This window comes from Osmerus eperlanus, chromosome 18 (genome assembly GCF_963692335.1).
Source record: "Osmerus eperlanus chromosome 18, fOsmEpe2.1, whole genome shotgun sequence".
Taxonomy (NCBI): Eukaryota; Metazoa; Chordata; class Actinopteri; order Osmeriformes; family Osmeridae; genus Osmerus; species Osmerus eperlanus.
The window spans coordinates 2,459,550-2,485,367 of NC_085035.1; the positions used below are offsets into that span (position 1 = coordinate 2,459,550).

Sequence of the window (25,818 nt, forward strand, 5' to 3'; positions counted from 1 at the left end):
ATAAATCAGCGTTCTGTGGCGCGTCTGAAATGCTCTCACCTGTACAGCCTTCAGCTGCTGGGCCTGAAGGGTCGACACCTGGCCGGAGGAACTCACCGTCTGCAGGCCCATGACCGGCTTCAACTCAGTCCTTCCCCCGATGGTCACCACCTTGAACTGGGGAGGCTGGGTCTTGCTGTCCCCTGGTCCCTGGCCTGTTCCGGGCTTGTTGCCCGTGTGAGGCAGCTGCAGGACGATGGGCTGCCCGGATTTCCCGATGGTGGTGACCAACAGCTTCTGTCCGTCCTGCTTGATGACCTGGGTGGTGGTGGTGGCAACCGCCTTGGCCGTGTCCGAGGAGGCCACCTTGTTGAGGATGATCTGGTGGTTGGCGGCGGAGATGGTGAAAGGGGCCGTGAGTTTCTGTAGCCCTGACGTGGTGACGCTCACCCCGACCGGGCCTCCCGTGATCTTGGGGATGGGCGTGGTCGAGGACGAGGACGCGGTGATTGGTCGGAGAGACGGGGCGGGGGGGGGCGACGACATGCTGGAGGGGGTGAGGAGGAGCTGAGTTTCGGAGCTCACCCCGCACAGGGCGGAGTCTGTGCTGGTGGAGGTGGTCAGGACATGCGTGCGTTGCGTGGGAGGGGCCTCTGTGCAGAGGCTCACGATCTCCGGGACGATGGGCACGTCGGTCTCCATGGGGACCGGTGCGTCCTGGCAGGGCTCTGATTGGGCCAAGGCTGCAGATGACTGGGAGGGAGGGTCATCGTCCATTACGATTGCCTCCGTGTCCATTATCTCGTCGGGAAGTAGGCTGTTGAGTTCAGGCGATACTACATCCATGTTGGCGACTCACAAACTCAGCTTGTAGTCACTGCAGCGAGAAGAGAAATAGAGAAGCCTCAAAAAATGAGCTAAAAGAACATTTCTATAGAAAACTATTTTCTGTGTTCTCAATATCTAATTTGGGTCACTAACACATTATAAAGAAAGTGATTCAAGAATTATCTTTTGGAGGTACGCACTTGAATTCATAACATTGTTTCATATTTTAGAACTGTGTTTGCTGAACAACATTCCCTGGCACAAAATATGGGTCAAAAAAAGGAAAGGAATTGATGTACAATAATGGTTATTTAGCACATTAAAGAGGACAATGCATGGCCCAAATGGCGTATTGTCCACTGTTAATGTATAGCAAAACATGACAGCTGGGAATCATTCATCTGCTCTTTCTAACGCAAAAATGTATTCCCATGAAGTTTTAAAGATAAGAACTTTCAGTTTATTAGGAATGGGGAAAAGCCAACACTTCCTGCTGACATTTCGAGGAAAATGTACAAAAAAAAAACATCAGTTTTGTCTGTCAAGGATATGCAGCTGCTAACTAGAAGCTAACCTGCAAGCTAACATGCAAACTCATAAATAACATTTGCTTTACACTGACAAACTGCGTATTAGATTAAGTAACTTATGTAATGCATCCCAACTAGTTCAATGCGCTAAACTTGGTTATTATATGGTAATATAAACACGGCAGTCTCGTGCTGCGGAGGCATAAACCTTATTTAGCAAGATGCTACAATGTATACACGCGTTTTGGTAACCAGGGCCTCCCGGATCATAACCAGTTGGACAACAATGCACTTGATAATGCATTTTTGACAAACATTTTTGACATATCCACTTCAAGACTCTGCAAATCACTATACCATTCGCCAAATGTACCTGCATTGCATTTGTATTTTATCGATTGCTACCTTCAGTTTTAAAGTTGACATAACCATGGTGAAATCCTTCTGCAGGCGTTCAAATCATGCAGACCCAGTGTAATAGGTCGCAGGGAAAGCTAGCTTGGAAGTAGATCGGCTAGGCCCCTGACCATCCCAGAAAATAACAATCTTTGTCCTACCTCTGTTGAACCCCAAATACATAAGCCGCGCGTGTTTGTAAGATGTAAGATGATTTAATGGGACCAGTTTATATCAGACATTCGATCGGCATCGAATTGTGGCTATGATAACTGAGGTTAAGTCTGTCAAAATCATCAATATGTGACAGCACCACTGGCACACTGACTGGACGATAGTGCTGCTTGCTCGCTACGTTACTATTTCAGGCCGGGGTAGGATTTCGAAAGATCCGCCATTTTCACTTCGTCATCAGTTCAACTAGCTGCAGACAAAATACTGAAAAGACTAAATTGATGAAAAGGAAATATATAACGCCCATGCGAGATGACTTTGGTTGACAAAAGCTAGTAACCCATGCACACATTGGAAAGTTATCTGTACAGTGATGCATTAACGCAGTATGGGATTTCTGACAGCTTGTCATGGGTTAGCTTGTGGCAAACGAAACCCAATCAGCCTCACCGTTGGACCATCGGTATATTATCATCACGATATTCCAAAATAAAACAGTATCTTACATTACTCTTAAACGTAGTCTTAAAGTAAACGGAAAACCCAATGGCTATTGTTGATTAGAATTGATCTAAGGTTTCCCCAGATGATACGAGTTCAACTGAACACATCATACACAAACAAGGTGGCGTGAAAAAGGGATTACTTTATAACCCTTTTCATGCAGTACAAATTAACAACATCTTGATGCAGTTAATGCCTCTTTCTATTACCAAACCAGCCCACAGTTAGCTAAGGCAGAGGTGACGTTAGTTAATACCAATAAATTACAACGGTACGTGGGTAACGTGACAGATCCATGTTATTGGTCTAAGCGACAGAACTTTGGGATCGAACTAGCTAGCAAGCTAGCCTAGGACGGATACAGTAGAATGCTAGTGATCTAAGTTGGCGAGGCGTAGCTACAGCTACCACTAACCATCACCAAAACAAAACTTTAAAAAGCTGAGATGTTTATTCATCTTACCCTACACATCATCAGCTGTTAGGTACCGTACGTTTTGCTCTGACAATCTGGGTAGCTAGTGCTAGCTAGCACAGACACCAGTACAAACTTGATTTCGCCAAAAGATAGCTAGCAAGTCATCTAGCTAGACTAGCTAACGTACTGTAACGTTACTAGCCAACAGCCACCGTTCACGCACTCTCCATCCAAACATTGTACTTGCCTTTTTCTTTGAAGCGCAACCTTCGTGTACTCCTCAAACTTCTTGCCTCCGACACACCGTCACAGATTCACTGCTGTAGAGCTATACATCCCGGTAAAAACACACAAATAAAGACGATTGTTCAAAATACCGCGCCGAGCGCCATTCACCCCTAACATCCCATAATAAGAGGTTCCCTCGTTTTGGGGACACCAAAGTGCAGCTTGTCACATGACTAGCCTTTGCAAAATGTGTGCGAGGCCTACAACCGTACATGTCATAAATGAACCACTTTGTTCTACCAGATCACAATAGTGTTTTCAATATCATATCAACATCATAATGTGACATAAATGCTAAAACCAAACAACCATTCCCGTTAGATTTTCACAGTAAAAAAATATTAATAATATGATCAACTGGATTTTTGGGGGACTATTGTCAAATAGCCTTAAACCTTTAGGGTACGTCTGATTTATCAGGGGATAACAAAGTAGAAAAAAAAGGAAACCTACTGACACAACCAAATCTATCCAGTTTATTGCACCCCGGAGCGCCTCACGCTAGCCCGCGGGGCTGCCCGGGTGTGGTAACCAATAATATAAAAGTTACGCCCTCCTTGGAAACCACTCTGCGCGTCATATGTGGATACTTCCGTCTGACTTCTTCGCGAAGATGAGTCCTAGTAGTCTGTTTAGTGGCTGACTTTGCCCATTGGCATCTCCCTTTCCTTATTTTTTTTTGCATCTTTTCTGATCCGTAGTTGCCCCAACTGTGATTGCAAACCCATAAATAAATATGTATTCATTGATATCTTTTACTGACTGACTTGAGCCAAAAATGGGACAACAGCAACTAATTAGTAGTAATTACTTTTCTAATGATTGTGGTTACAGTCTTTTAGAACCAAGATAAACTTCGGAGGTGCTCCGTATTTGGCTTTTATTGTTATGACCCATCATTGCTTTGGAGGACCTAGGAGAGCGCTGATTGCAGGAAGGAAGTACCCTCTTGAGTAAGCGAAATCGACTTGTTGACACTTCTTTGGGGAAAATGGCGACAGGAGTGAGACAAGAGCTGGCTCAGCTTATGAATTCAAGTGGATCCCATAAAGATCTCGCTGGGAAGTACGTATTCGTTACATTGATGAAAAATGTGTTTTCGTTTGTTAGTGTGATTGATTATTTTATGATCAATTATCAACATGTTAAACGTTCGAGCCAATCAAGCTAACGTTAGCTAGCGTTAGCCCAGGCTACACCAACGTTAGCTATCTGAATTGCTACACTAGCCAGCTAGCTAGCTAGCTACTCAAACGTCCAAGAAAAGTATGGCTGAAATGTCGTTTTAAGTTACCATATTAAGTGAACGTGGTTTATTTGCTTAATGGCATGAGTCTGTCGAGGTTTTATATATCCTAAATTAAGTAAACGTATCATACGATATAGCCTAGGTTAGGTTAGGTTAACTAGCTAGCTGTCAGAGATAACTGGCCTTCCGGATTGCCTTCCTAGTGCGGGGTTTAGAACTTGGACATAAACAAAAACAAATGGCACTATCAAATTGGTTGTTACAAAACATTGTGCTTGAAATACACATGCTCGTGTAGTCTTAAACTTTCCATTTCCGTCACTTTAGATATCGACAGATTTTGGAGAAGGCCATTCAGTTTACAGACGCAGAGCAACTGGAGTCATTAAAAGCATTCGTTGAAGCAAGTAAGTTTCGTCAAAAGCTATTTGATGCGGTAGCGTTTTGCCGACTCTATCTAGCACGGCATCCTCTTGATGCGGGCCTTCTCTTGTGTCTCCTGCAGTGGTCAATGAGAACGTGAGCCTCGTGATCTCCAGACAGCTGCTCACGGACTTCTGCACGCATCTCCCTAACCTCCCCGACAACACGGCCAAGTCGGTGTACCACTTCACCTTAGAGAAGATTCAGCCCAGAGTTATTTCCTTTGAAGAACAAGTGAGTTTTGCAATGTGACATTTTTACTAAGAACATTAAACGACAGTAGGAAGGAATGTATTTAATGCCCCAGTGTATTGTGTTAATTTTGGACATGGTTGTAAAGTAGTATTCAATTTTATATTTATCAGTTTTCTTTGGCGTGTTTTTTTATTTAGTTTTAATCCCATATATATTATTTAATTTCCAGGTGGCCTCAATTAGACAGCACTTAGCAACCATTTATGAAAAGGAGGAAGACTGGAGGAATGCTGCCCAGGTCTTAGTTGGTATTCCTCTAGAAACAGGACAAAAGTAAGTTCCTAGTTACAGTAAAAGAGTACAATTTAAGTTGTCAGGCTGGTGGATCGTTGAAATCTGCAACGGTGTCTGTTGCCATGACGTTTTCTTTGCCACTTGCCAGGCAGTACAACGTTGATTATAAGCTGGATACCTATCTGAAAATTGCCCGTCTTTATCTGGAAGACGATGACCCGGTACAGGCCGAGGCATACATCAACAGAGCCTCTCTCCTCCAGAACGAGTCGACCAACGAACAGCTGCAGATACACTACAAGGTACCCGCAAACCTACCTGCGATCGTGGGGGGGGGGTACCTGTTCCTTAGGGGGGGATGTAAGACTGCGCTTGTTTCCTCTCAGGTGTGCTATGCTAGAGTCCTGGACTATCGGAGGAAGTTCATTGAAGCTGCACAGAGGTACAACGAGCTCTCCTACAAGTCCATCGTCCACGAGACTGAGCGTCTAGAGGCTCTGAAGCATGCTCTGCACTGCACCATACTGGCCTCTGCAGGTACCACCAGCATACTGTAAACCGGATCTGTCCGGTTAGCTTAACGTGTCCCCTTCTGGTCCTAGATGATCTGCTGTGATTACTATACAGGCTACTTGTGTTTTGCTTCGGATGAAACTGTCTGCTAAATGAGTAAATGTAAATAAAGCCTTCACCCGGATTTGCAAAACAAACCTGCTCCTCTTATCCTGTCCCCTCCTTCAGGCCAGCAGCGCTCCCGCATGCTAGCCACTCTGTTCAAGGACGAGCGCTGTCAGCAGCTGGCAGCCTATGGCATCCTGGAGAAGATGTACCTGGACCGCATTATCAGAGGGAACCAGCTGCAGGAGTTTGCTGCCATGCTGATGCCTCACCAGAAGGCCACCACTGCTGATGGTCAGCCGCAACCTCACCCCACCTCACTCCGCTCTGCTGTTAACTTCACTCGACCTCACTCCAGTCTGCTGTTATCTTCACTCTACCTCACTCCAGTCTGCTGTTAACCTCACGCCACCTCACAGATGCGTTTCGGCCTAAGCCATCATCAGTGTGTGGCTTATGCTGAAACGCGTCTGTCCATAATCTGGTCAAAATAAGCAATGAGATAAGCTTGAGAGTGCGTTTTTTTTCTACTTTAACTTTAGAGTTAATTTCTGACATTGTTAGGGTGGAGTTCTGTCAAGTGTTGTGATTGGTAGGTCTGTTAAGTGGGTGTGTTGTCCCTCCTTTAGGGTCCAGCATCCTGGACAGAGCGGTTATCGAACACAACCTGTTATCTGCTAGTAAACTCTACAATAACATCACGTTTGAAGAGCTCGGGGCACTTTTGGAGATCCCCCCGGCAAAGGTAAGAAGTACTCTTATCCTGGAGGGAGTTTCATGTATGTCCACCCTAACAGCTCTTTCTAGCTTTATTCTGCCTTTGTTTGTTAAGCCCATTGAAAAATGTTTGTTGATTAGGATATAATGTCCAGATGTCAGCCCGTATTCAACACTTATTGTGAGGAAATAAACAAAATGAACAAAATTAAATTTTAATGGAGATTTCTCATGTCAAGGAAAATTAGCTGCGTGATAATTTGAGTGTTTTTGTTTTTTTTTCCGCTGAAAGCATAGATCGAGGGGGCATTCTACTGCACATATACAGGAGAACGGGTTAAGGTTACAGCATAGTAGCGTTGGCAGGAAAGCTAAAGTGTCAGTCTAAAAGCAGCAGCAGCAGCAGAATTTTAGTAGGCTTGTATTTTGAACATATATGTTGTTGTGCAGGACGATTGTCCCGATGGTGAGGTTCCTGGTTACAGATGCAACCTGGTAGGGAATATAATCACTACTTTACTAATGAATAAGGTGTGAAACCCAAATCCAGAACTCAAAATGGCGGTGAAAGCAATGTGCCCTCTTTGTCTCCGTTGAAGACGTCAATCAGTAACCAAATGTGCACTCCCCTTATAATAGCCTTGTTTAATACTCATTAGCACATCACCAAGATATAACTGTTTAGGTCAGATAAGGAATGGATCATTGTGAGATCATTGTCATTTATAGATTAGGGATTAAGTTTCTTATTTTGTAAGGTGTATAGGAATGTAGTTAACCTACATGTTTGTGTCATTGATGATAACATCGATTAGAAAACACTTTGGGATGACAGTATATTAACAATACAATGTAAATGATTGCTTCAGGAAATATTCATGTTTCTATGGTAAGTGCTAAATCGTGGTAACGAAGTCATACAGACAGGTCACATGCTTTAGGTGCGATGGCCAGTTAAATATAGTCAAATAAACTGATGTTTTGTATTTGATCTTTGCCACATAATTAGCATGTACAGTATATTATATTATCTCCCCTCCCAAATATATATTTTATTTGTATATTTTTATATATATAAGTTCAATACACTTTCCCATTTATAATTTTTCACTAGCATATTAATAGCACATAATTAATTTGTTCTCCATTTAACATCTTCACTGTTCCATTTCAGATAAATTACCTCAGAATAGATTACATTTGGAATTCTTTGGTCATTGAAGAAACAAATCCATGTATAGGGCCAATGGATGGCAGTAACGTGTTATTCAAGTGGGATTGAATCAGATAATTATAACGGGAGTGAGATGCTATATTATATTTAACCATTGGGCTGTGTGACAAAAAAAAAAGCATAGTAAACACAGTCAAACTTTGTACATTGGCTCCACAGTGATAATAACGTGTTGTAGAAATGTGCAAACTAACATCTAACACTTCATCCTCATATTGACCTTGAATGGGTTTGAATATCTCTGATAGCAACTTGCTGTCCTGTGATGTTTGATACCAGACTGTGCATGGAGATACCAGTGATCTCTGTCTCTGTCTCTGTGCTTGTCCTCAGGCTGAGAAAATCGCCTCACAGATGATTACAGAAGGACGTATGAATGGCTTCATAGACCAGATTGATGGCATTGTCCACTTTGAGAGTGAGTGACCAATTAGCAAAGGACTTGTTTTCGGTTCCAAGGTTCCAGTCAGACAGTAGGAAGAGGCTGTCATAACTCAGCAGCCATTTTGTTTCACGGTTCCTCTCAAAACTTCTTTCTCTCCATCAAAGTTTCTCCTTTTCACTGTTACCAGAGGCTTTTGGAGATGTGCTTTAGTCGAGGGAATATTCAGGAATCTTCTTATTCTTTGTCTTCCTGACTTTTTGTCCTCGTTTGCAGCACGAGAGCCCCTCCCCACCTGGGACAAGCAGATCCAGTCTCTCTGCTTTCAAGTCAACAACCTCCTAGAGAAGATTACGACGGCTGCTCCGGAGTGGACAGCACAGGCTATGGAAGCCCAGATGACCCAATAAACATCCCTGGAAGATCCTTCTAATTCCTGTTTGTCATCAGTCCTAATCTGCCCTTTGTTTTCATCCTCACCTATGTGAATGTTATCGAGTAACACCCCCGCCCCCAGATTACTAATATACCCATGACACCCTCTCACTTGCCTCCACCCTCACCCTCCACCTTGTTCAGGCTCAATGTGTAGGTTACTGAAGCCTCAACGAGCCGTGGTCTCCAGGAAAACCCTCCACTACTCTCCTAGGATGTTCTGGGTCCGGTGCGCTGGTGATATGTGTGCATTCTTTTACTCCATTCACACAAGGACATGAAACGTGGATCATCTGTCACTCCACTCATCTCTGACCTTGGACCTTTTTGACCTTTGACCGTGATCGACGTGAACATGACAGTGCGGGAGACTGGCCCATCTGTAGGTGGGGGTCCGGTCACACTAGTCTGCTAGCTTGTTACTCTTGACTCTTGAGAGGCGATACTGTATGTTTATGTTTGGAAGGCTTGAACGATTGAACCCATGCACATTCATCAAGATGTTACTATCTTGTGTATTCCTTGATTTGATGTAAACTGAATGAAGACTTTGGTGTTCCAGAACAATTTACTTGACATGTAGGCAACATGTACCCTTGTGTTTGTTGCCTCATGTATAACTATCTCTTTACGTTGCATTTTCAAGTGTTTTCTCAGACCCTAAAATCAGCTTATCAAAGAAATTAAAAAAAATATAAGTTGAGTGAATGTGTTTTGGTCTTAATTACTCTGAAATTACCTTCCTTTTTTGGGGGGGGGGGGCGAAATTTGTAATTGTATAGGTGGATTCACAGTGCAACACTATTAACCCTTGTGTTATCTTCGGGTCATTCTGACCCATCAGTCATTGTGACCCACTGTCGTATTGCGACAAATTTACCTCATACAAAAACAAAGTGAAGCATTTTCTTTTAACTTTCGGGCTGTCTCAGACCCCCCACATTGCAATGGTTAAAAGAAAATTATTTTTATTTGTTTTTGTATTGGGTGAAATTGGGTAAACACAACGATGGTTCGTTGTGAACCTTTGGGTCATGTGACCCGAAGGCAGCACGAGGGTTAACCCAGAATGAAATGACCAACGCAATATTATGTATTGATATCCAAGACCTTCAACAAGGTTCATTTTTAATGATGAATATCTTCCTCCTGGTTTCTCTAGAATGGCAATGTAGAAAAAAATAATATATAAATACTTCTTCAATTTGCAGTAAATGAATATAAAGTTACACATTGATTGACATGTAGGTTGTGCAAAGGGCTAGAATGAAGCTAACCGTATCGCTTCACAGAGCACGCACTCATTAGCGTACGTCACTCCGTTAGAACCACACACAGGCGCAAAGTTGAAAGGACATCCAGGCACCTGGTAATTGTAGCATGAAGCCTAAAAATATAGACAAGACGAAGGGATTACACTCAAATATGCCCCATGTTCTGTAAACTGTCATGCGTTATCTTAGCTAGATATACCTTTTTGTTGTTCATCCCCTGCACATCTGTTTAAAAAACAATGTTGGTCACTTCATATAAAATAGATCAAGTAATCCATACATGGTGAATTAATTGTATTTTTCTGTTGTATTAAAGAAGAACATACTTACAAGCAAGTGAGGATAGCGAGAGAACGAGTAGTACAGATGTCATCAGCATTTTTACTGTCTGCTTTATTTCCCTTCCCAGGATAGCCTTCAAATTAAACAATATATTGCTTCACTGTATCCGACCAAAGTTCTCCCCACAATCTATTGAACAACAGGTGCCCATTAGTTTCCTCTGGTTGTGTGTGTGTGTTTGTTTAGGACTGGATTACTGATCCTTGATCTTCTACTGTATTTCCTTTCCCTGTAAAAGATGTCTGTTGAGTGAATACAAATGTAACATGGAATAATTTCACCAAGACCAATAAACACGGTCTATCCCTTCTCCTTCTTCATATGTTCTTGAATGGAACAAAAAAAACATAATAAAATCAGTATTCATAATCTGAATTCAGATTTGTATCGACAATATGCTTTATGAACTTCTTAATATTGACTTGTGCTTAACATTTACATGTATGCACAGGTATGGCATGGAAAACAACAGCACACCTGTTTGGGTGGGTCAACATTTCTCTGGTTTTATTGTAATGTCATTGTCATTAATAATTGATCTGCAGAAATCAGTGCTACCCACATTCGTATCTGGATGTTAACATGGAGGGAGGGAGTCAGGCTAGTAATCTGAATGTTGCCAGTTCGATTCCCGGCCGAGTCAAATGACGTTGTGTCCTTGGGCAAGGCACTTCACCCTACTTGCCTCGGGGGGAATGTCCCTGTACTTACTGTAAGTCGCTCTGGATAAGAGCGTCTGCTAAATGACTAAATGTAAACATACAAAGTCCTATTACAGCTGGTATGTAACATTCTCATTTTTCACGGCGCTACATGAGTACACATATAGACAGAGGACATCAGGTTACAGTCATCAGGTTACTCCATTTCACGTTTCAACACCGACCCCTCACACACAAAGTAAATCCTATCTATTGATCTTTAAGGGGTGTGGGTATCGTCTGTTAGGGTGTGGATGTTTGGATTTCAGTGAGTGTAGGGTCGTTTGTGTGTGGAAGAGATTCTTTAGATAATGTCATGTGTGTGCTCGTAAGAGGCAGTTCTAATTGATCATCCATTGCTGCCAAGGTGCACACAGACCAACGTTTAGAAGATCCCCTGTTCCTTGCGCCTGTCTATGTCTCTCTTCAGCTGGCAGGTGGCACACATCAAACAACACATGCTGGCCATGTAATCACTACACAGAGACCCCTGCAACACCAGAACAGTCAATTAGTCCCAGACAGAGTTGAAGAGTTGTTTTGTCAGTCCTCGATATCCTATTATCATACAGAAGGATTTTACCAACATAAATCATGATGAAGCTATCGTCCACGCCTGCCAGCCTGCTGTAGCGCACTTACTTCTATGTTGTATCTGGTCCTGTATACGCTGCGTATGGCCATGCTTATGCCACACAAGCAGCACTCGTCCATGTCACTGGCTATGGAACAGCCCAGACACGGGAAACAGAAACATCCATAACACACTGAGGGAGAGAGGGAGAGAGACAGAGGTAGGTTTATTGCCCAATCCAGGTATGTCCACAACATAAGCCACCCAACCCCTTAGAAGTGCATGTGTGACAGAGACAGAGAAACAGAGAGAGAGAGAGAGAGAGAGAGAGGGAGAGAGAGAGAAACAGAGAGGGAGAGAGAGAGAGAGGGAGAGAGAGAGGGAGAGAGAGAGAAACAGAGAGAGATAGAGAGGGAGAGAGAGAGAAACAGAGAGAGAGAGTGAGAGAGGGAGAGAGAGAGAAACAGAGAGAGATAGAGAGATAATATGAAGGCTATAAACCATTTTTTGTACGACATGGTTATATTGATTCATAGGTGAACAGAAATACTATGTTGAAATCTTTGAAGACATATCCTTACTTGTGCCACAGTCACTGCAGAAGTCCAGAAGTCCAGTTTGGAACTCAGAGCGTGCATAGCCCTGTGGTTGCTGTGTAACAGCCATGACTTCTGTATGGACCACCACATGCCATTCATTATTTAACCCTTGTGTTATCTTCGGGTCATTCTGACCCATCAGTCATTGTGACCCACCGTCGTATTGCGACAAATTTACCTCATACAAAAACAAAGTGAAGCATTTTCTTTTAACTGTCGGGCTGTCTCAGACCCCCCACATTGGAATGGTTAAAAGAAAATTATTTGTATTTGTTTTTATATTGGGTAAAATTGGGTAAACACAACGATGGTTCGTTATGAACCTTTGGGTCATGTGACCCGAAGGCAGCACGAGGGTTAAATACAACAAAAATCGACAATATTTCCTAGTCCTAAAATCATTCCTAATTTTACAAGAAATCCTTCTAAATCCTTGTAACAATCCTTGTGCCGCCTCCCATGTGTGCATGGGAGGCGGCAGGGTATGTCTTGGTTGGGCTACAGCCTCACCAAGAATCATGTCCCACTATGGAACAACCCATAGGCGGAAATCCCAGGGGGAGACATCCTGGGAAAAATAGGATTTGTCCCCGCCAATAAATCACTGTAAACATAAGAATATTAATAATATACATTTAACATATCACAATGTAGGCTATGTGTTACAGCAGTAATTTTGGTGTCCCCCTCAGGAATTGCTCTTGAGAAAATGTCATATAATTGTTCGCTACTGGAACAACCAAGAAAATTACCAAGCAGAATAAACCGACACGTTCCATTTTCAACACTGGTTTACGTCCCATGCTAAAAGCGTGGGACATATTGATGTTTTGAGGCACACAGAAATTTCATCACAATTTTACAGTAGATTTACAATTCATCTTCTTCAGTGTAGTGCGTGCGTTGGGCGGCAAATGTCTTGAACATTTGCCGATGAGTAACTGCAATACAGTTGTTACGCACACGATGTCGCAAATACCAAGGGAATATTCTTGAGAATAATCTCTTAAAACGCTTACTGTGGCGGTAGTGTTTAGAATCCGCAAGTTTTTTGACAGACAACCTGAGATACAATTTTTTTATTAGCTGAACTGTTTTGGGTGGAAACAGCACCAGGTACGTCAATACACCAATTAGTAGGCCCTATGCTCTTTAATATAAAAATATATTTAAACAGTTCCGTTTTTGTATAGTTTAACATTGCTGCAATGGCTGTAACCCAACAAGGTGGTTATGTGGCCTATTTCAGCAATTAGAGTGATGTTCTACAGATTTCATGTCGTAGACGGATTTCGGTGATGTGTGCTTTTATTAAACGTCCAACTTGGTCTAAAACCTAGGCTAGTACAAATAGCATATATAAATATAAATAACTCATAACCAAAATATCCTGGAACAGATCTGCACAGAGCAGACTAAATTAACTAATGATGTTACACTTCGTGTTGGTGTGCAGGCACCCTGTATTCAGAAATCCCTCAGCACGTTAGAACGGAACATGCGCACAGCTGATGCACATCTGCATGACGTCAGCTGAACGGCTGAACCTCCCAGGCTGAAAAAGCTGCCAATTTGAAGCAGCTCGGAACTTGACTATGGTACAGACCGGGTAAAATCTATGGAGGGAAGCTACTTCAACTCAACTTAGCTGTGTTGCATGCACTATTCTTGGCTGGTAATATTTTGCTGTGTTGATCCTACCTGCAACATATAAACGATCAACTAAGTAAACTCCAAGTATAGCGTTTTAAATGAACAGAGAAGTTCTGAACTAGGTCTTTGGAGTAAGTCCAAAATTTAACATGCTGAAATAGTTTTTTTTTTTTTTTGCCAAGACAGTTGTCTGAGAGACAGTCTCTGTTTTTCTGAAGGCGAAAGAAACTTCAGAAGTTTCAGAGACTGTATTAAACCAAAAGGAGATGGACAGCTGAACGAAACTTCTGTGCTGAAGAAATCCTATTGTCTTTAGTGAAGTCTTCTTTACACAGTTGGGTACTAGAGCTGACAATGAAGATGAACACGGTAACTATCTATCACTGCTCTTAACCACTGTAGAGACCGCAGCGTTATATCTGTCTCGTTTAAATATTGTTTTTTTTGTCATATAGCATATAGTCTGCCTGTAATATTTATGCAAATAGCCCATCTTTCCCTGAGCAATCTATTCTAAGTAAAAATATCTTGTGACACTTCACTAAAAGAAATGAGGGTTAATAGAGTGTCACCGAATCATATTCTTATCGTCTGCAGAGCGTTAAAGCCTGGTAGTTGTATGTATATTCGATTTGCAAGAATATAGTGAGGTGTATGGCAACTCGCAGGAACTGTTATTTATTACCGGCAGACCACATCTGGTCCGTCTGTCGGTTTGTCCCGAGAAACTAAACAGAACCATCGTGTTACGCCGGGATAATGAATTAGTTCCATATTCGTATCAAGCCTTGGTACTGAAACATTGTGGCAACGTTATGAGACGATGTTGAATTGCAGATCCATTACTACGATTGTAGTGGTAGTGAAAACTCACTTGTTTTATTTGAGCAGCCGGTGTAATGCATTTGGGCCGGGTGCCAACAGTCTGGGCCAGACTGAGTGGCCAAGTCGATTTAGCGCTCCTGTCTGGTTATATGTAGCTATAGATGTTCATTAAAGATACTTTAACCTAATACCGTTACACTGTTGACGTAGTAGAAAGGTGTCACCAGGCATTTAATTTACAGCATATATGCTACTATGTGATTTAAATCATGGAAATCAGCACTTGCTGGATTTTGTACAATCTACCAGGCTTGCTTCTGGCTTTAGTGTCTCAAGTGCGAAATGATCTTCAAATGACATAACTTGCCGAATCCAGGTGTAGTGATGACTGAGGGTGCTTGCGGCACAAACTGTTTTCAAAGTCTTAAAACATTTTCTTTTTTTTTACTTTCTTTTTTTATGCTTGTGGTTGTGAATTGCTGTTTATTTTGGATTGTTTTCTATCGCTGTGCAATGTCAAAACCCACTAACCCAGTTCACTTAAGAATGTGAGTTTAACCACTTTAAAATAAGCATACCTCATCCGATAAAACCACATATTGTTTCGGTATATCCTACTGATTCACCATGGCAACCATTCCTTTATAGGTCTGCAGATGGATAGCCCAAGACAAGCTTCCAATATAGATCCACTGCTTTGGAGTTATACTTGAAGCGACTGACCGATGGATTCTAGCGCAGCCTGTGAGTTGCTGACATGAGCTCAAGGGCACCCAGCACACAAGTCTGGAGGTGTCCGCTTTCCGGAGAAATCTGAGCCCCTCAATGAGCTGCTAAAAGACGCGAGGCTGTTTCACCGTGAGGACGTCAACCATGGGCCTGTTATGGTGCGGCGTGGGGCTGATCGTGCGCGTCTAACCTGCCTGTAGCGCCCCCTTCTCCCCCCCCCTCACCCCTCTCCCGTACCCCTCCCCAACCCCATGTCAGATTGTTATCTGAATTATGGAAATTTTGTGGAAGACGCTGACTTGGATAATGAGCCTGGTCGCCATGGCTGCTACGGAATTTCAGAGCGTCGACAGACTTTCTCACAACTCTCAAGGTAGGATCACCCCCCCCCCCCACCTCTCTCCCCTGCCCCCCTGCCCCCCTGCCCCCTTGCCCCACCCCGTGTTTTGGGAGGATGGGGGGTTGGGGGGGTGGGGGGTTCTCTCCGAGGTGAGGCAGGTGCCAGGCAGCCTCTGGGGGCTGGGAGAGCCCGTACCACCTGTGGTGTCTTTGCTGTTTTCTAATGGGATTGACCGACCCACTGTAAACACGATGACCTCAGGTGTTTTGGAACAGTGTGAGGTCATGTCTCTGACGTACGGAAATGTATGTGTTTGTGAACGTGGCCTTGTGCGTGTGTTTTTCACGAGTAATAACCCAGTCGGAACCCTGTAAAGATGTGCCGACTCACCGAGCTACAAGCTCACAAGAACAGGTCTCGCAATTTACTGAGTATGTAGTGGTAGTTTTGAATGCCTTTCATTGATAGACATCCTGATGACTTGAACGGCAACGCAGCGCACACTGAAAATATGTCCTCTGCATCTCCCCCTCCCTCTCCCTCTCCCTCTCCCTGTCCCTGTCCCTGTCCCTGTCCCTCTCCCTCTCCCTGTCTCCCTCTCCCTCTCCCTCTCTCTCTCTCTCTCCCCCTCTCCCTCTCCCTCTCCCTCTCCCTCTCCCTCCCTCTCTCCCTCTCCCCCTCTCCCTGTCCCTCTCTCTCTCCCTCGCCCTTCTCCCATCGTGTCCCTCCTCCATCTTTGTCTGGGGTAAAAGAGGAGTTCTTGTCCTACCTGGAGCACTACCAGCTCACGGTGCCCGTACGGGTGGACGAGAACGGGAAGTTCCTCAGCTACACTGTGAAGCACCACCGCCCGGGTCGACGGCGACGAGGCGTGGCAGACCCCGCCTCCGACCCCCACCCCGGCCCCAACCCCGACCCCCACCCCGGCCCCGACCCCCACCCCTCAGAGACCCACCTCTTCTACAGACTGTCGGCCTACGGGAAGCACTTTCACCTGAATCTGACGCGCACCCCCCATCTGGTGTCCAAACACTTCACTGTGGAGTACTGGGGGAGGGAGGGGCTGGAGTGGAGGCACGACATGCTGGACAACTGCCACTATGTGGGGTTCCTGCAGAACCAGTTCAGCACCACCAGAGTGGCGCTCAGCAACTGCAAGGGCTTGGTAAGTTTAACAGGATCTCGGACTTCCTGTTTGTGTCTGTGTGCGAGCGTCTGTGTGTGGGCCGTCTTAGATGTCGGAGGAGGAGGGTGGGGGTGGGGGGGGAGTGGGGGGTTAAGAAGACGAATTTACAAGTAGGGCACCCTGCTTCGTCATGGGGTTAAACTTCGCATTGTGTTCGATTTCATAAAAGAAACTGATAAATAATGTCTCCTGCAGTGTGTGTGAGCAACACCGTTGTATATGCGGCATGTGAACTGTAAGTATAGGTTTGGGGATACCTAAGGAGGTCAGGATTTGTGTTGCTGAGGGAAGTATAGTCTCTGGTTTGTCTGCCTCGGGTTATCTCATGAATCCTTAGCAGTTAATGAGAAGACTCTGCAGTGCTTACCTCAGACAATCCCTTGGACCTAATGTCAGAGGATTAGACCACGTGTAGTTTGCTAAATAGCATTTTGGCTCCGATCCACATGGCACGGTGGCTGTGTCTCAGTGTGGGGTAAGGTGATCCGAGGAGAGGGAAAAGTCTCGATAAGATCTTCTTCAGAGAAGCTTTCCCTTCACAGCCTTTGCAGAGGACAAACAGACGCTTAGGTGCTCCGTGTCCTGGGGCCGACAGGAATCAGGGTGTGTCTTGTTGCGGTCTACTAAACAGTCCCGACCATCTCTTTGTTTAGGGTAGCTTCTCCTGTTCCCCTGTCCTCAATAGCAGAGCACAAGTGCTCCTAAAAGACTTGTGAGGATGTGGTGTGGCTGTGTTTAGGGAGTCAGATGGCTGAGCGGTTAGGGAACCGGGCTAGTAATCTCAAGGTTGCCAGTTCGATTCGCGTCCGTGCCAAATGACGTTGTGTCCTTGGGCAAGGCACTTCACCCTACTTGCCTCGGGGGAATGTCCCTGTACTTACTGTAAGTCGCTCTGGATAAGAGTGTCTGCTAAATGACTAAATGTAAATGTAAATGGCCGTGTCCTCAATAGCAGAGCACAAGTGCTCCTAAAAGACTTGTGAGGATGTGGTGTGGCTGTGTTTACATTCATCTCCACTGTATAGATAGGAGAGGTCAGGGATAACGTAAGGTTTGGCATCTGTGTTCAGTGTGTAGAGAAACTTAATATGTTTGCCTTTCTAAAAGCCCTTAACAAGGCAGCTAATTACTGAGGCAGAGGCATTGTTCCCCAGGCTATTAGAGTCTGACTCTTAACAACTGGCCAGGACCTCAGTCAACTACAGACTTGGAAGCATTTGGAAAACTCTTATTCCGCTTACTTTGAATTTCAAAACAAGGAAAAAGCCCTGTTTCTTTCTGCCAATTGCAATCATGTGGAAAAAAACATGCATCACTGTCGTTGCCGCCAAGCGAATTGGCAAACTGTGAGCAGGAGTATCATAAATTGAATTAGCATTAGGTCTGCTTAGCCTCAGACAGTTTTAATAGTACCAAAAATGGACATAACCAAAATGAATCTCTGTTTTAATCTCACGAGTTGCCAGACAGTGATATCTTGACATCAGCGTGAGATTTTTTTGTTGATCAAATATGAATTTGTTGTGGTTGTGTGCCAGTTTGGGCTTTTTTAACTGGTTTCATTGTGGGTTTTATGCACCAACACAACCTGCCAATGTTTTCTATAAACACATTTTAAAGTACTTTTTCAATATATATTATAAAGGGGGTGTACAAGGGCAGATCACTATGTTCTTTGGTCGGAGGCCCAGTAATTATAGTGTTGTTCTTGGTGTAATTGGTTGTTATAACATGATTTATCAAATTGCTTCAGAGTGTGGGGTGTTTTCAACTGCAACATGGGGAGATAGGAGATATACGCGCTGCAACGTGACTTGGAGTTTAGAAGAAACTATTACCTCCTAGGATTACAATCGTTTAACTTTTATTACCTGTGGTGCGAAAGCGTTCGGTCTGGTTCATGATGCGCTTTAGTAATTCTGTAGGTTGTTATAATGAACATCATAGGAACGCTTGTCAAATGCCATTTCATAATAGCATAATGCGTGAATAGTGTTCCATGAGCGGTTTAATGTATTAACTTGACATTTATTATTAAGACGCTGTTGACATTACAGTTTAATCAACTCTGTACTGTTTCCTGTGATGTTCTATGTTGTCTCTGGTCATAACTTCTCGTTTAATGTTCTTGTTTTTCAACAAGCATGGCGTTATCACAACAGAAGAAGAGCAGTATATAATAGAGCCGTTAAAGAATAGATCTTCTACGACGTCCAGTTCGTGGGACCTGGAGGAGGCGCAGCAGCATGTTATTTATAAGAAGACTTCCATCCCCTCGCCACAAGACCACGGCCAGGAGTACGGCTGTGGGGTCTCAGGTTGGTGAACTTCCTTCCTGGTTGGGCTTGAGGCTGGTGTGAAGGAACGGTTATATCAGAATCTGAATCAGAAAGGGTTTTAATCGGCATGAAAGTTTGCACAGACAAGGAATTTACTTTGGCAGGAAGGTGCATACATTCAACATATAGGAGTAAATATATCAAATTAAAAATACATAAAATACATAGTAGGGTGAAGGAAGTGTCTTGGTTTCTTTGTGGCCTACTTAAAAACACAGAACAGGTTAAGACAGGTCCAAATGATCTGAATATCACTGTACTTGATACCCTGGACTGGGTTTGAACCAATTTAAATAAATCCATTAAATCAATGATAAGGCAAACGTGTTAGAAACAAACGTTATAAGTCCTACTTCCTCAAACATTGTTACTGGGCAAAGGTCAGAGAGAAAGAGAGAGAGTTCTCCCGGTCAAGACCGTTCAAGGACAAACACATGTGGTTCCTCTGGTCCCAGAAATGAAGGGGCGATCCAGAAGGTGGAACAAGGTGGAACAAGGTGGAACAAGGTGGAACAAGGAGGCAGAGGAACAGCTTAAGAACAGAAAGAATGGTTCTCCACTCTCCCTTTTACACCCAATCCCCTCCCAACTGTTAAAACCTCAAGAAATGACTCTTGAATCGTGAATAAATCTCGACCCACCCCCATAATCATGTATGACAACCAATAAAAAAGGAGGTAAATTCACTCAATGAGGCGAAGACATCGAAACCATCGCCGTGGAGAAAGGCAAGGGAAACATTCTCCAGCTCCTCAAGTCTCAAGCTACAACAGTAGTATCGTTAGCCTGGGAGAGCGAGGCAGACCATCTCTCAGCCCAGAGCGGCAGGTCCCAACATGCACTGTCTTCAGCCCCGTCCCAGAGCATCTGATCCATAAAGCTGCCTTCAGCCTCAGGTTCAGAGGGCTGGATTCCCCTCGTTTGTGTTTCCTGCTCACACACTCACTGTTCCTGCCTTCAAACGGACTGTGCGCGATTACCATTGTGTCGTGTGGATTTAAGAATGCGATGATTTTATGTTGATAACAGCCAAAGCAATCAGCCGTTTAAGTCTTTCACAGTGTCAAATTGTGTTGATGATGATGTCACAGTTATGACTCTCAGTTTCATGAACAGTCCCCAACTGATTGTGTGTCATTGCTAGATTTGATCACAGCCTATTTAGAATGGTGTACAACAACATAGCAAGCAGATTTTAAAACTTTTTTTTTTTTGTCACAACTAACAGGCTTGTGTCTGGAATGTTTGTCGTTCACAGACTTCACAAAAAAACAGAAACCTTGGCCATTCGGCACCCCTGCCCCCCCGCCCCCTGTCGCCCCAGGCAACGGCAGCGAGTCCGGCCACGGGCGCAGGCAGAAGCGTTCCGTCAGCACCGAGCGCTTCGTAGAGACTCTGGTGGTCGCCGACAAAATGATGGTCGGTTACCATGGACGCAAAGACATAGAACCCTACATCCTGTCTGTGATGAATATTGTAAGTTTGATCCTGCTTTTAGACTTTCGACTTTTTTGTGTCCTTGTGATGACTGGAACGTTGTTCAGTTTTACGTTTGATGGATGTTGTTTGGTATTTGTGTGTGTGTGACCTGTCCAGTGTTTGGACACACTCATGGACACAATTTGTCTGACTTTGTGTGTTTTTTTCTTTTCTGGAGGTCAGGTTGCCAAACTTTACCGTGATGCCAGTCTAGGAAATGTTGTGAACATTATTGTAACCAGGTTGATTGTGCTAACTGAAGATCAGGTGAGTGGATCTCTCTCTGGACACACACACACACACACAGTCTTTCAATCTTTCACTGCCGTTGGTCTCTATCTCTCACTGACACACAAAAAAAACGAACACGGAAGAATCCACAACCATATCGTTATAAAGGCTGACTCTCACTGCTACAGTTTATCGAAACTAGATAGGACGGTTTTGTCAGTCTTTTTTTATATATATTTTCAGCTGCATTTCGGCCTTTATTATATATGGTGTGTTTGGAGAGGGCAGGAAGTGAGGAGAGAGACAGAATGACACATGGTAAAGGGCCTGGGGTGGATTCGAACCCAGGCCTCCATGGTGCACGCATTAGTCCGGTGAGCCACCGGATGACTGAGTCCCGAGGGAGTGTGCAGGGCTGTGTGTCTGTGTGTGTGTGCGCTGAGGTGACTCTGCTGATGTGGTTCCCAGCCCAACCTGGAGATCAATCACCATGCCGACAAGTCCCTGGACAGCTTCTGCAAGTGGCAGAAATCCATCCTCTCTCACCACGGAGACGGAAACAGCATCCCAGAGAACGGCATGGCTCACCATGACAACGCGGTTCTCATAACCCGGTGAGTGCTCCCTAACCCTCTCCACACCCCACCCCCCCCCCTGTCCTATCCATCGACCTCACTGCCAACGGTGCAATCAGGGTTTACGCAAGTTTCCACTTCAAACGTGCGGCTCGGATTCGAACCCCTCCTTTTCCTAACAGTGCTTCGATTGTGTACCGGGGCCTCTGATGTTCCGCGTGAAGCGAATAAGAAGGTGAAGAGAGTCCACGTCTCGTCCGTACCTCTCGCCCCACAATTAATGGGCGTCGACAACGGCCGCGACAAAAACACGGTCATTACCTGGAATTGACTTCATTGTTGCCGGTGTTGTTTTGGCCTACGTAACCTAGCAACTAAAGTATATATTCCCCCTGCTTGTTTTTTCTGGAGAGGAGACGCCGGGCCTGTGATTGACACGGGCTAAAGCATTGCTGTTGACTCTCTGGGCTCTGCAACAAACAGGTTTTCTACATTTACATTTAGTCATTTAGCAGACGCTCTTATCCAGAGCGACTTACAGTAAGTACAGGGACATTCCCCCCGAGGCAAGTAGGGTGAAGTGCCTTGCCCAAGGACGCAACGTCATTTGGCAGAGCCGGGGATCAAACCAGCGACCTTCTGATTACTAGCCAGACTCCCTCACCGCTCAGCCACCTGACCCCCCCCTTCTAACAGCCTCAGTAGCTGCCTGCTGCCTGTCCGTGAAAAAATCCCCCCCATTCCTCCGGCCTCTTTCATTGTGGCCGTGAAGGAAGACAACTGCAGCATTCGTCTGACCGATGGAGGGAGAAGGGGTAGAGGAAGACGTTTTGGAGACTATCAGGCCTGATGTAACGAGACAACAAGCTGTCGGGGAAAGCGCCGTTGGAACCCTAGGATGCGGACATTAGACAAAGTATAAATAGCTGCTGGTGGACCCAGGAAGCTCTTATTAACCACATGTCTGGAAGAACACTCCAAGGTTCCATGGTGGAATGCACCTTAAAGAGGGAGCACTGTGATTTTAGGACTGTTTGTGCTAGCAACGCTCCTGTCTGGAGACATTTATTGTGCGTGGGTATTTCATCTATGACTAATGATACCCTGCGACTATAATAAGATTCCAAAGGATTTTTACGATGATTCTGTTTGATGGGGGAACCCATTGCTATGCTGCTCAGGAAGATGTTCAGTATATTTACATTTACATTTAGTCATTTATCAGACGCTCTTATCCAGAGCGACTTACAGTAAGTACAGGGACATTCTCCCCGAGGCAAGTAGGGTGAAGTGCCTTGCCCAAGGACACAACGTCATCTTGCACGGCCGGGAATCGAACCGGCAACCTTCTGATTACTAGCCCGCTTCCCTAACCGCTCAGCCACCTGACTCCCTTGACTCTCTATGCAGTGCTTTGGCTCTTTAAGTGTGTATGGACGAAGGTGTGCAGTTTGTTATTTGTATTGCTTGAACTCGCTTTTTACCGGGCCCAGGGTTTGTGTGTGCGTGTGTGTGTCCCTACTTGATGCGTTGACTCAAAGGAAAGCCAATAGAGACGTTCGAAATAATGTGATCATCCAATCGGGTCAAAGTGTTTTAGCCTAACAACACCTCCAGTGTGCCTCACCTTGTATCAGCAACCGTGGGCAAGACAGCTCCTGTTAGAATGGGAGTCAGATGGCTGAGTGGTTAAGGAATCGGGCTAGTAATCAGAAGGTTGCTAGTTTGATTCCCGGCTATGCCAACCAAATGATGTTGTGTCCTTGGGCAAGGCACTTCACCCTACTTGCCTCGGGGGGAATGTCCCTGTACTTACTGTAAGTCGCTCTGGATAAGAGCGTATGCTAAATGACTAAATGTTAGAACGACCAGCCCGGCCCGAGGACAGCTCGGTCCCTCTGTGGCCTTGTCAACACGATGTCAAAGCGACGGTTGCCGTGGCTCCCGCGGCGGCGGTCACACACTGAAGGAGAAGACATCATCCGGCGAGCGTCGATGACGCCGAGCGCTCAGACTTGTCCTTATCCTTCCAGTCCTTTCCGATGGTTCCTTATCCTCCCAGTCTTGTTTGTTCAGTGAGCTCAAACTCTCTCTCTCTCTCCCCGGGGGGCTCCCCGTCCGCGGCGCTGTGACTTTATTAGGCTGTGCATTAGCATGGTAGCATGATAGAAGTGTGTAGCATTAGCATGGTAGCATGATAGAAGTGTGTAGCATTAGCATGGTAGCATGATAGAAGTGTGTAGCATTAGCATGGTAGCATGATAGAAGTGTGTAGCATTAGCATGGTAGCATGATAAAAGTGCGCTAACGTGGAGGGTTGGAGGTCTCGGTGGCTCATTTGGAACGCGGCCCCCCGTCATGTTTGAGAAGACACAGAGGGAAATTAAAGAACGTAAATCAAAATAAATAGATGTTCCAAATGAGGTCGGGTCTGGTTGTCCCGGAGACCGTACCTCACTGGTTTGGAAGCGGTCCATCTGGGAGGGGAGGGGGGGGGGGGGGGGAGGTGAGGAGGAGGGCAGCGGTGGAGAGACGGAGCGAAATTGAATTTGCGGGCGTCCTTGGGTTTTTTAATAGATTAAAAGCTTTACGAATGATTGGATCATTGGTTTGAAACGTACGGTGGTCCTTTTCTTTCTCCTACAGTTTTTTTTTCTCTTTCTCCTTTGTCATATTGGATTATGAGAGAGGGTGTGGGGGGAGAGAGGGGAGGAGTAGGGCTGTGTTGCGCGCTGGACGCCTGGTTGCTGAGAGTGTTAGCCGCTTGACATTTAGGATGCAGGTCTTAGTCAGAGGGCGCCAAGTTTGAGCTAAACCCCCATAATGGGTTCTGGGGTGGAAGTTTCTGGAGTCACAGTTCTCTCCCGTAGCGGTTGTGAAAGGTCACCGTCGGGCGATTATCTGGACTGTCTGGAAAGGTGAAGATGGAAGGTTAAACGACGGACAAGGATGGAAAACAACATAATCTGAACATATTCACAGTACACACCAGGGTTCACGGTTAAAGTCCAGCAACATCTGACATCTGTGTCCCTGTTCTGCCCACAGGTATGACATCTGCACCTACAAGAACAAACCCTGTGGTACCCTGGGTAAGTGTTCCTCATTCCTCCACCCACTGTCCCGACGTGACCATGGGGAGGGGGGCTCAGTGGGAGGCGTGTATCCGTATGTGTGTGTGTGTGTGGAGGCCCATTCAGAGGCTCCTAGCTGGGACAGTCCACTGTTTCACACACCTCAGCCTGCTGACCCCCTCCCAGACTGACTCTGCACAGGGAGAGCTGAGCTGCTGACCCCCTCCCAGACTGACTCTGCAGAGGGAGAGCTGGGCTGAGACTGACTCTGCAGGGGGAGAGCTGGGCTGCTGCCCCCTCCCAGACTGACTCTGCAGAGGGAGAGCTGAGCTGCTGACCCCCTCCCAGACTGACTCTGCAGAGGGAGAGCTGAGCTGCTGACCCCCTCCCAGACTGACTCTGCACAGGGAGAGCTGAGCTGCTGACCCCCTCCCAGACTGACTCTGCAGAGGGAGAGCTGAGCTGCTGACCCCCTCCCAGACTGACTCTGCACAGGGAGAGCTGGGCTGCTGACCCCCCTCCCAGACTGACTCTGCAGGGGGAGAGCTGAGCTGCTGACACCCCTCCCAGACTGACTCTGCAGAGGGAGAGCTGAGCTGCTGGTGGGGCTGGAAAAGGACTGCAGGGAGTGTTGGACACCCCCCCCCCTTCCCCCCCCCCTCCTCCCAGGTCCCTCTTCATCTTATCTTTGCACAGCCCCCCTCCAGGCACCACAGTATATCTTGGAGGTAATATTGTGACTCCGGGGGTGGTTTGACAGATTGACCGCATTCGTCACATTCCCCGGTCTCTTTAATTGCCCCGGCATCTGCTTGGCTTCCTTGTTGTGTCTCTCCCCCACCCCCACCTTCTCCTCCCCCTGTCCTCCCTCCCTCTCTCCTCTGGGGTCATGCCCCCAGGTCACACCCCTGCCCTCTGGGGTCACAGGCTAATCAAGGAGCTGGAGATAATACCTAGCCAAACCACAATCACACACACACACACACACATACACGTGCACATACACACTCACACAGACACAGTACAACTAGGGAACCAGTGCAGAAGAGTCTTCTTTGTTGATTTTCCTCTCTATACCCATTCTCCTTCTCGCTCTCTCTCTCTCTCTCGCTCTCTCTCTCTCTCTCTCTCTCTCTCTCTCTCTCTCTCTCTCTCTCTCTCTCTCTCTCTCTCTCTCTCTCTCTCTCTCTCTCTCTCTCTCTCTCTGTCTCTCACTCTCTGTCTCTCTCTCTC

General features: G+C 45.5%; 4 protein-coding genes across 8 annotated transcripts in view; 2 read left to right on the forward strand and 2 right to left on the reverse strand.

The window, feature by feature from the left end:
* The window catches only part of lin54 (lin-54 DREAM MuvB core complex component), an 8,119-nt gene extending 4,856 nt beyond the window's left edge, over positions 1-3,263 (reverse strand). Inside the window, exons 1-2 of one of the 4 annotated variants that reach the window (XM_062483901.1) lie at positions 3,077-3,263; positions 97-856 (exon numbers count right to left, since the gene is read on the reverse strand). In XM_062483901.1, coding sequence (XP_062339885.1) covers positions 97-825 — 729 coding nt within the window. In that variant the 5' untranslated portion in view covers positions 826-856; positions 3,077-3,263. Of the gene's footprint in view, positions 1-39; positions 857-1,766; positions 1,870-1,894; positions 2,090-3,076 lie in introns of those variants that run through there. The other 3 variants (XM_062483898.1, XM_062483899.1, XM_062483900.1) reach the window with 3 other exon arrangements.
* Positions 3,264-3,949: 686 nt separating this feature from the next.
* On the forward strand, positions 3,950-9,373 carry cops4 (COP9 constitutive photomorphogenic homolog subunit 4 (Arabidopsis)). 2 transcript variants are annotated; one of them, XM_062483902.1, is made up of 11 exons: positions 3,950-4,182; positions 4,694-4,773; positions 4,872-5,023; positions 5,214-5,317; positions 5,427-5,580; positions 5,665-5,815; positions 6,020-6,190; positions 6,526-6,641; positions 7,064-7,108; positions 8,181-8,265; positions 8,506-9,373. In XM_062483902.1, the coding sequence occupies exons 1-11, from the start codon at positions 4,109-4,111 to the stop codon at positions 8,637-8,639; spliced, it is 1,266 nt and encodes a 421-aa protein (XP_062339886.1). In that variant the 5' UTR covers positions 3,950-4,108; the 3' UTR covers positions 8,640-9,373. The 2 variants fall into 2 exon arrangements, with proteins under 2 accessions (XP_062339886.1, XP_062339887.1); XM_062483903.1 differs by lacking the exon at positions 7,064-7,108 and having other exon boundaries at positions 3,967-4,182.
* A 1,661-nt stretch (positions 9,374-11,034) lies between these two features.
* Positions 11,035-12,227, reverse strand: LOC134038501 (placenta-specific gene 8 protein-like). The gene is made up of 3 exons (XM_062483905.1): positions 12,137-12,227; positions 11,624-11,748; positions 11,035-11,471 (listed from the first exon to the last, which is right to left on the reverse strand). Exons 1-3 carry the CDS (start codon positions 12,219-12,221, stop codon positions 11,367-11,369), a joined length of 315 nt encoding a protein of 104 aa, XP_062339889.1. The 5' UTR covers positions 12,222-12,227; the 3' UTR covers positions 11,035-11,366.
* A 1,528-nt stretch (positions 12,228-13,755) lies between these two features.
* adamts6 (ADAM metallopeptidase with thrombospondin type 1 motif, 6) overlaps positions 13,756-25,818 on the forward strand; it is a 42,288-nt gene continuing 30,225 nt past the window's right edge. The window contains exons 1-8 of the mRNA XM_062484811.1: positions 13,756-14,176; positions 15,281-15,734; positions 16,454-16,866; positions 19,031-19,205; positions 20,485-20,702; positions 20,889-20,972; positions 21,405-21,550; positions 24,560-24,679. Coding sequence (XP_062340795.1) covers positions 15,635-15,734; positions 16,454-16,866; positions 19,031-19,205; positions 20,485-20,702; positions 20,889-20,972; positions 21,405-21,550; positions 24,560-24,679 — 1,256 coding nt within the window. The 5' untranslated portion in view covers positions 13,756-14,176; positions 15,281-15,634. The remainder of the gene's footprint in view (positions 14,177-15,280; positions 15,735-16,453; positions 16,867-19,030; positions 19,206-20,484; positions 20,703-20,888; positions 20,973-21,404; positions 21,551-24,559; positions 24,680-25,818) is intronic.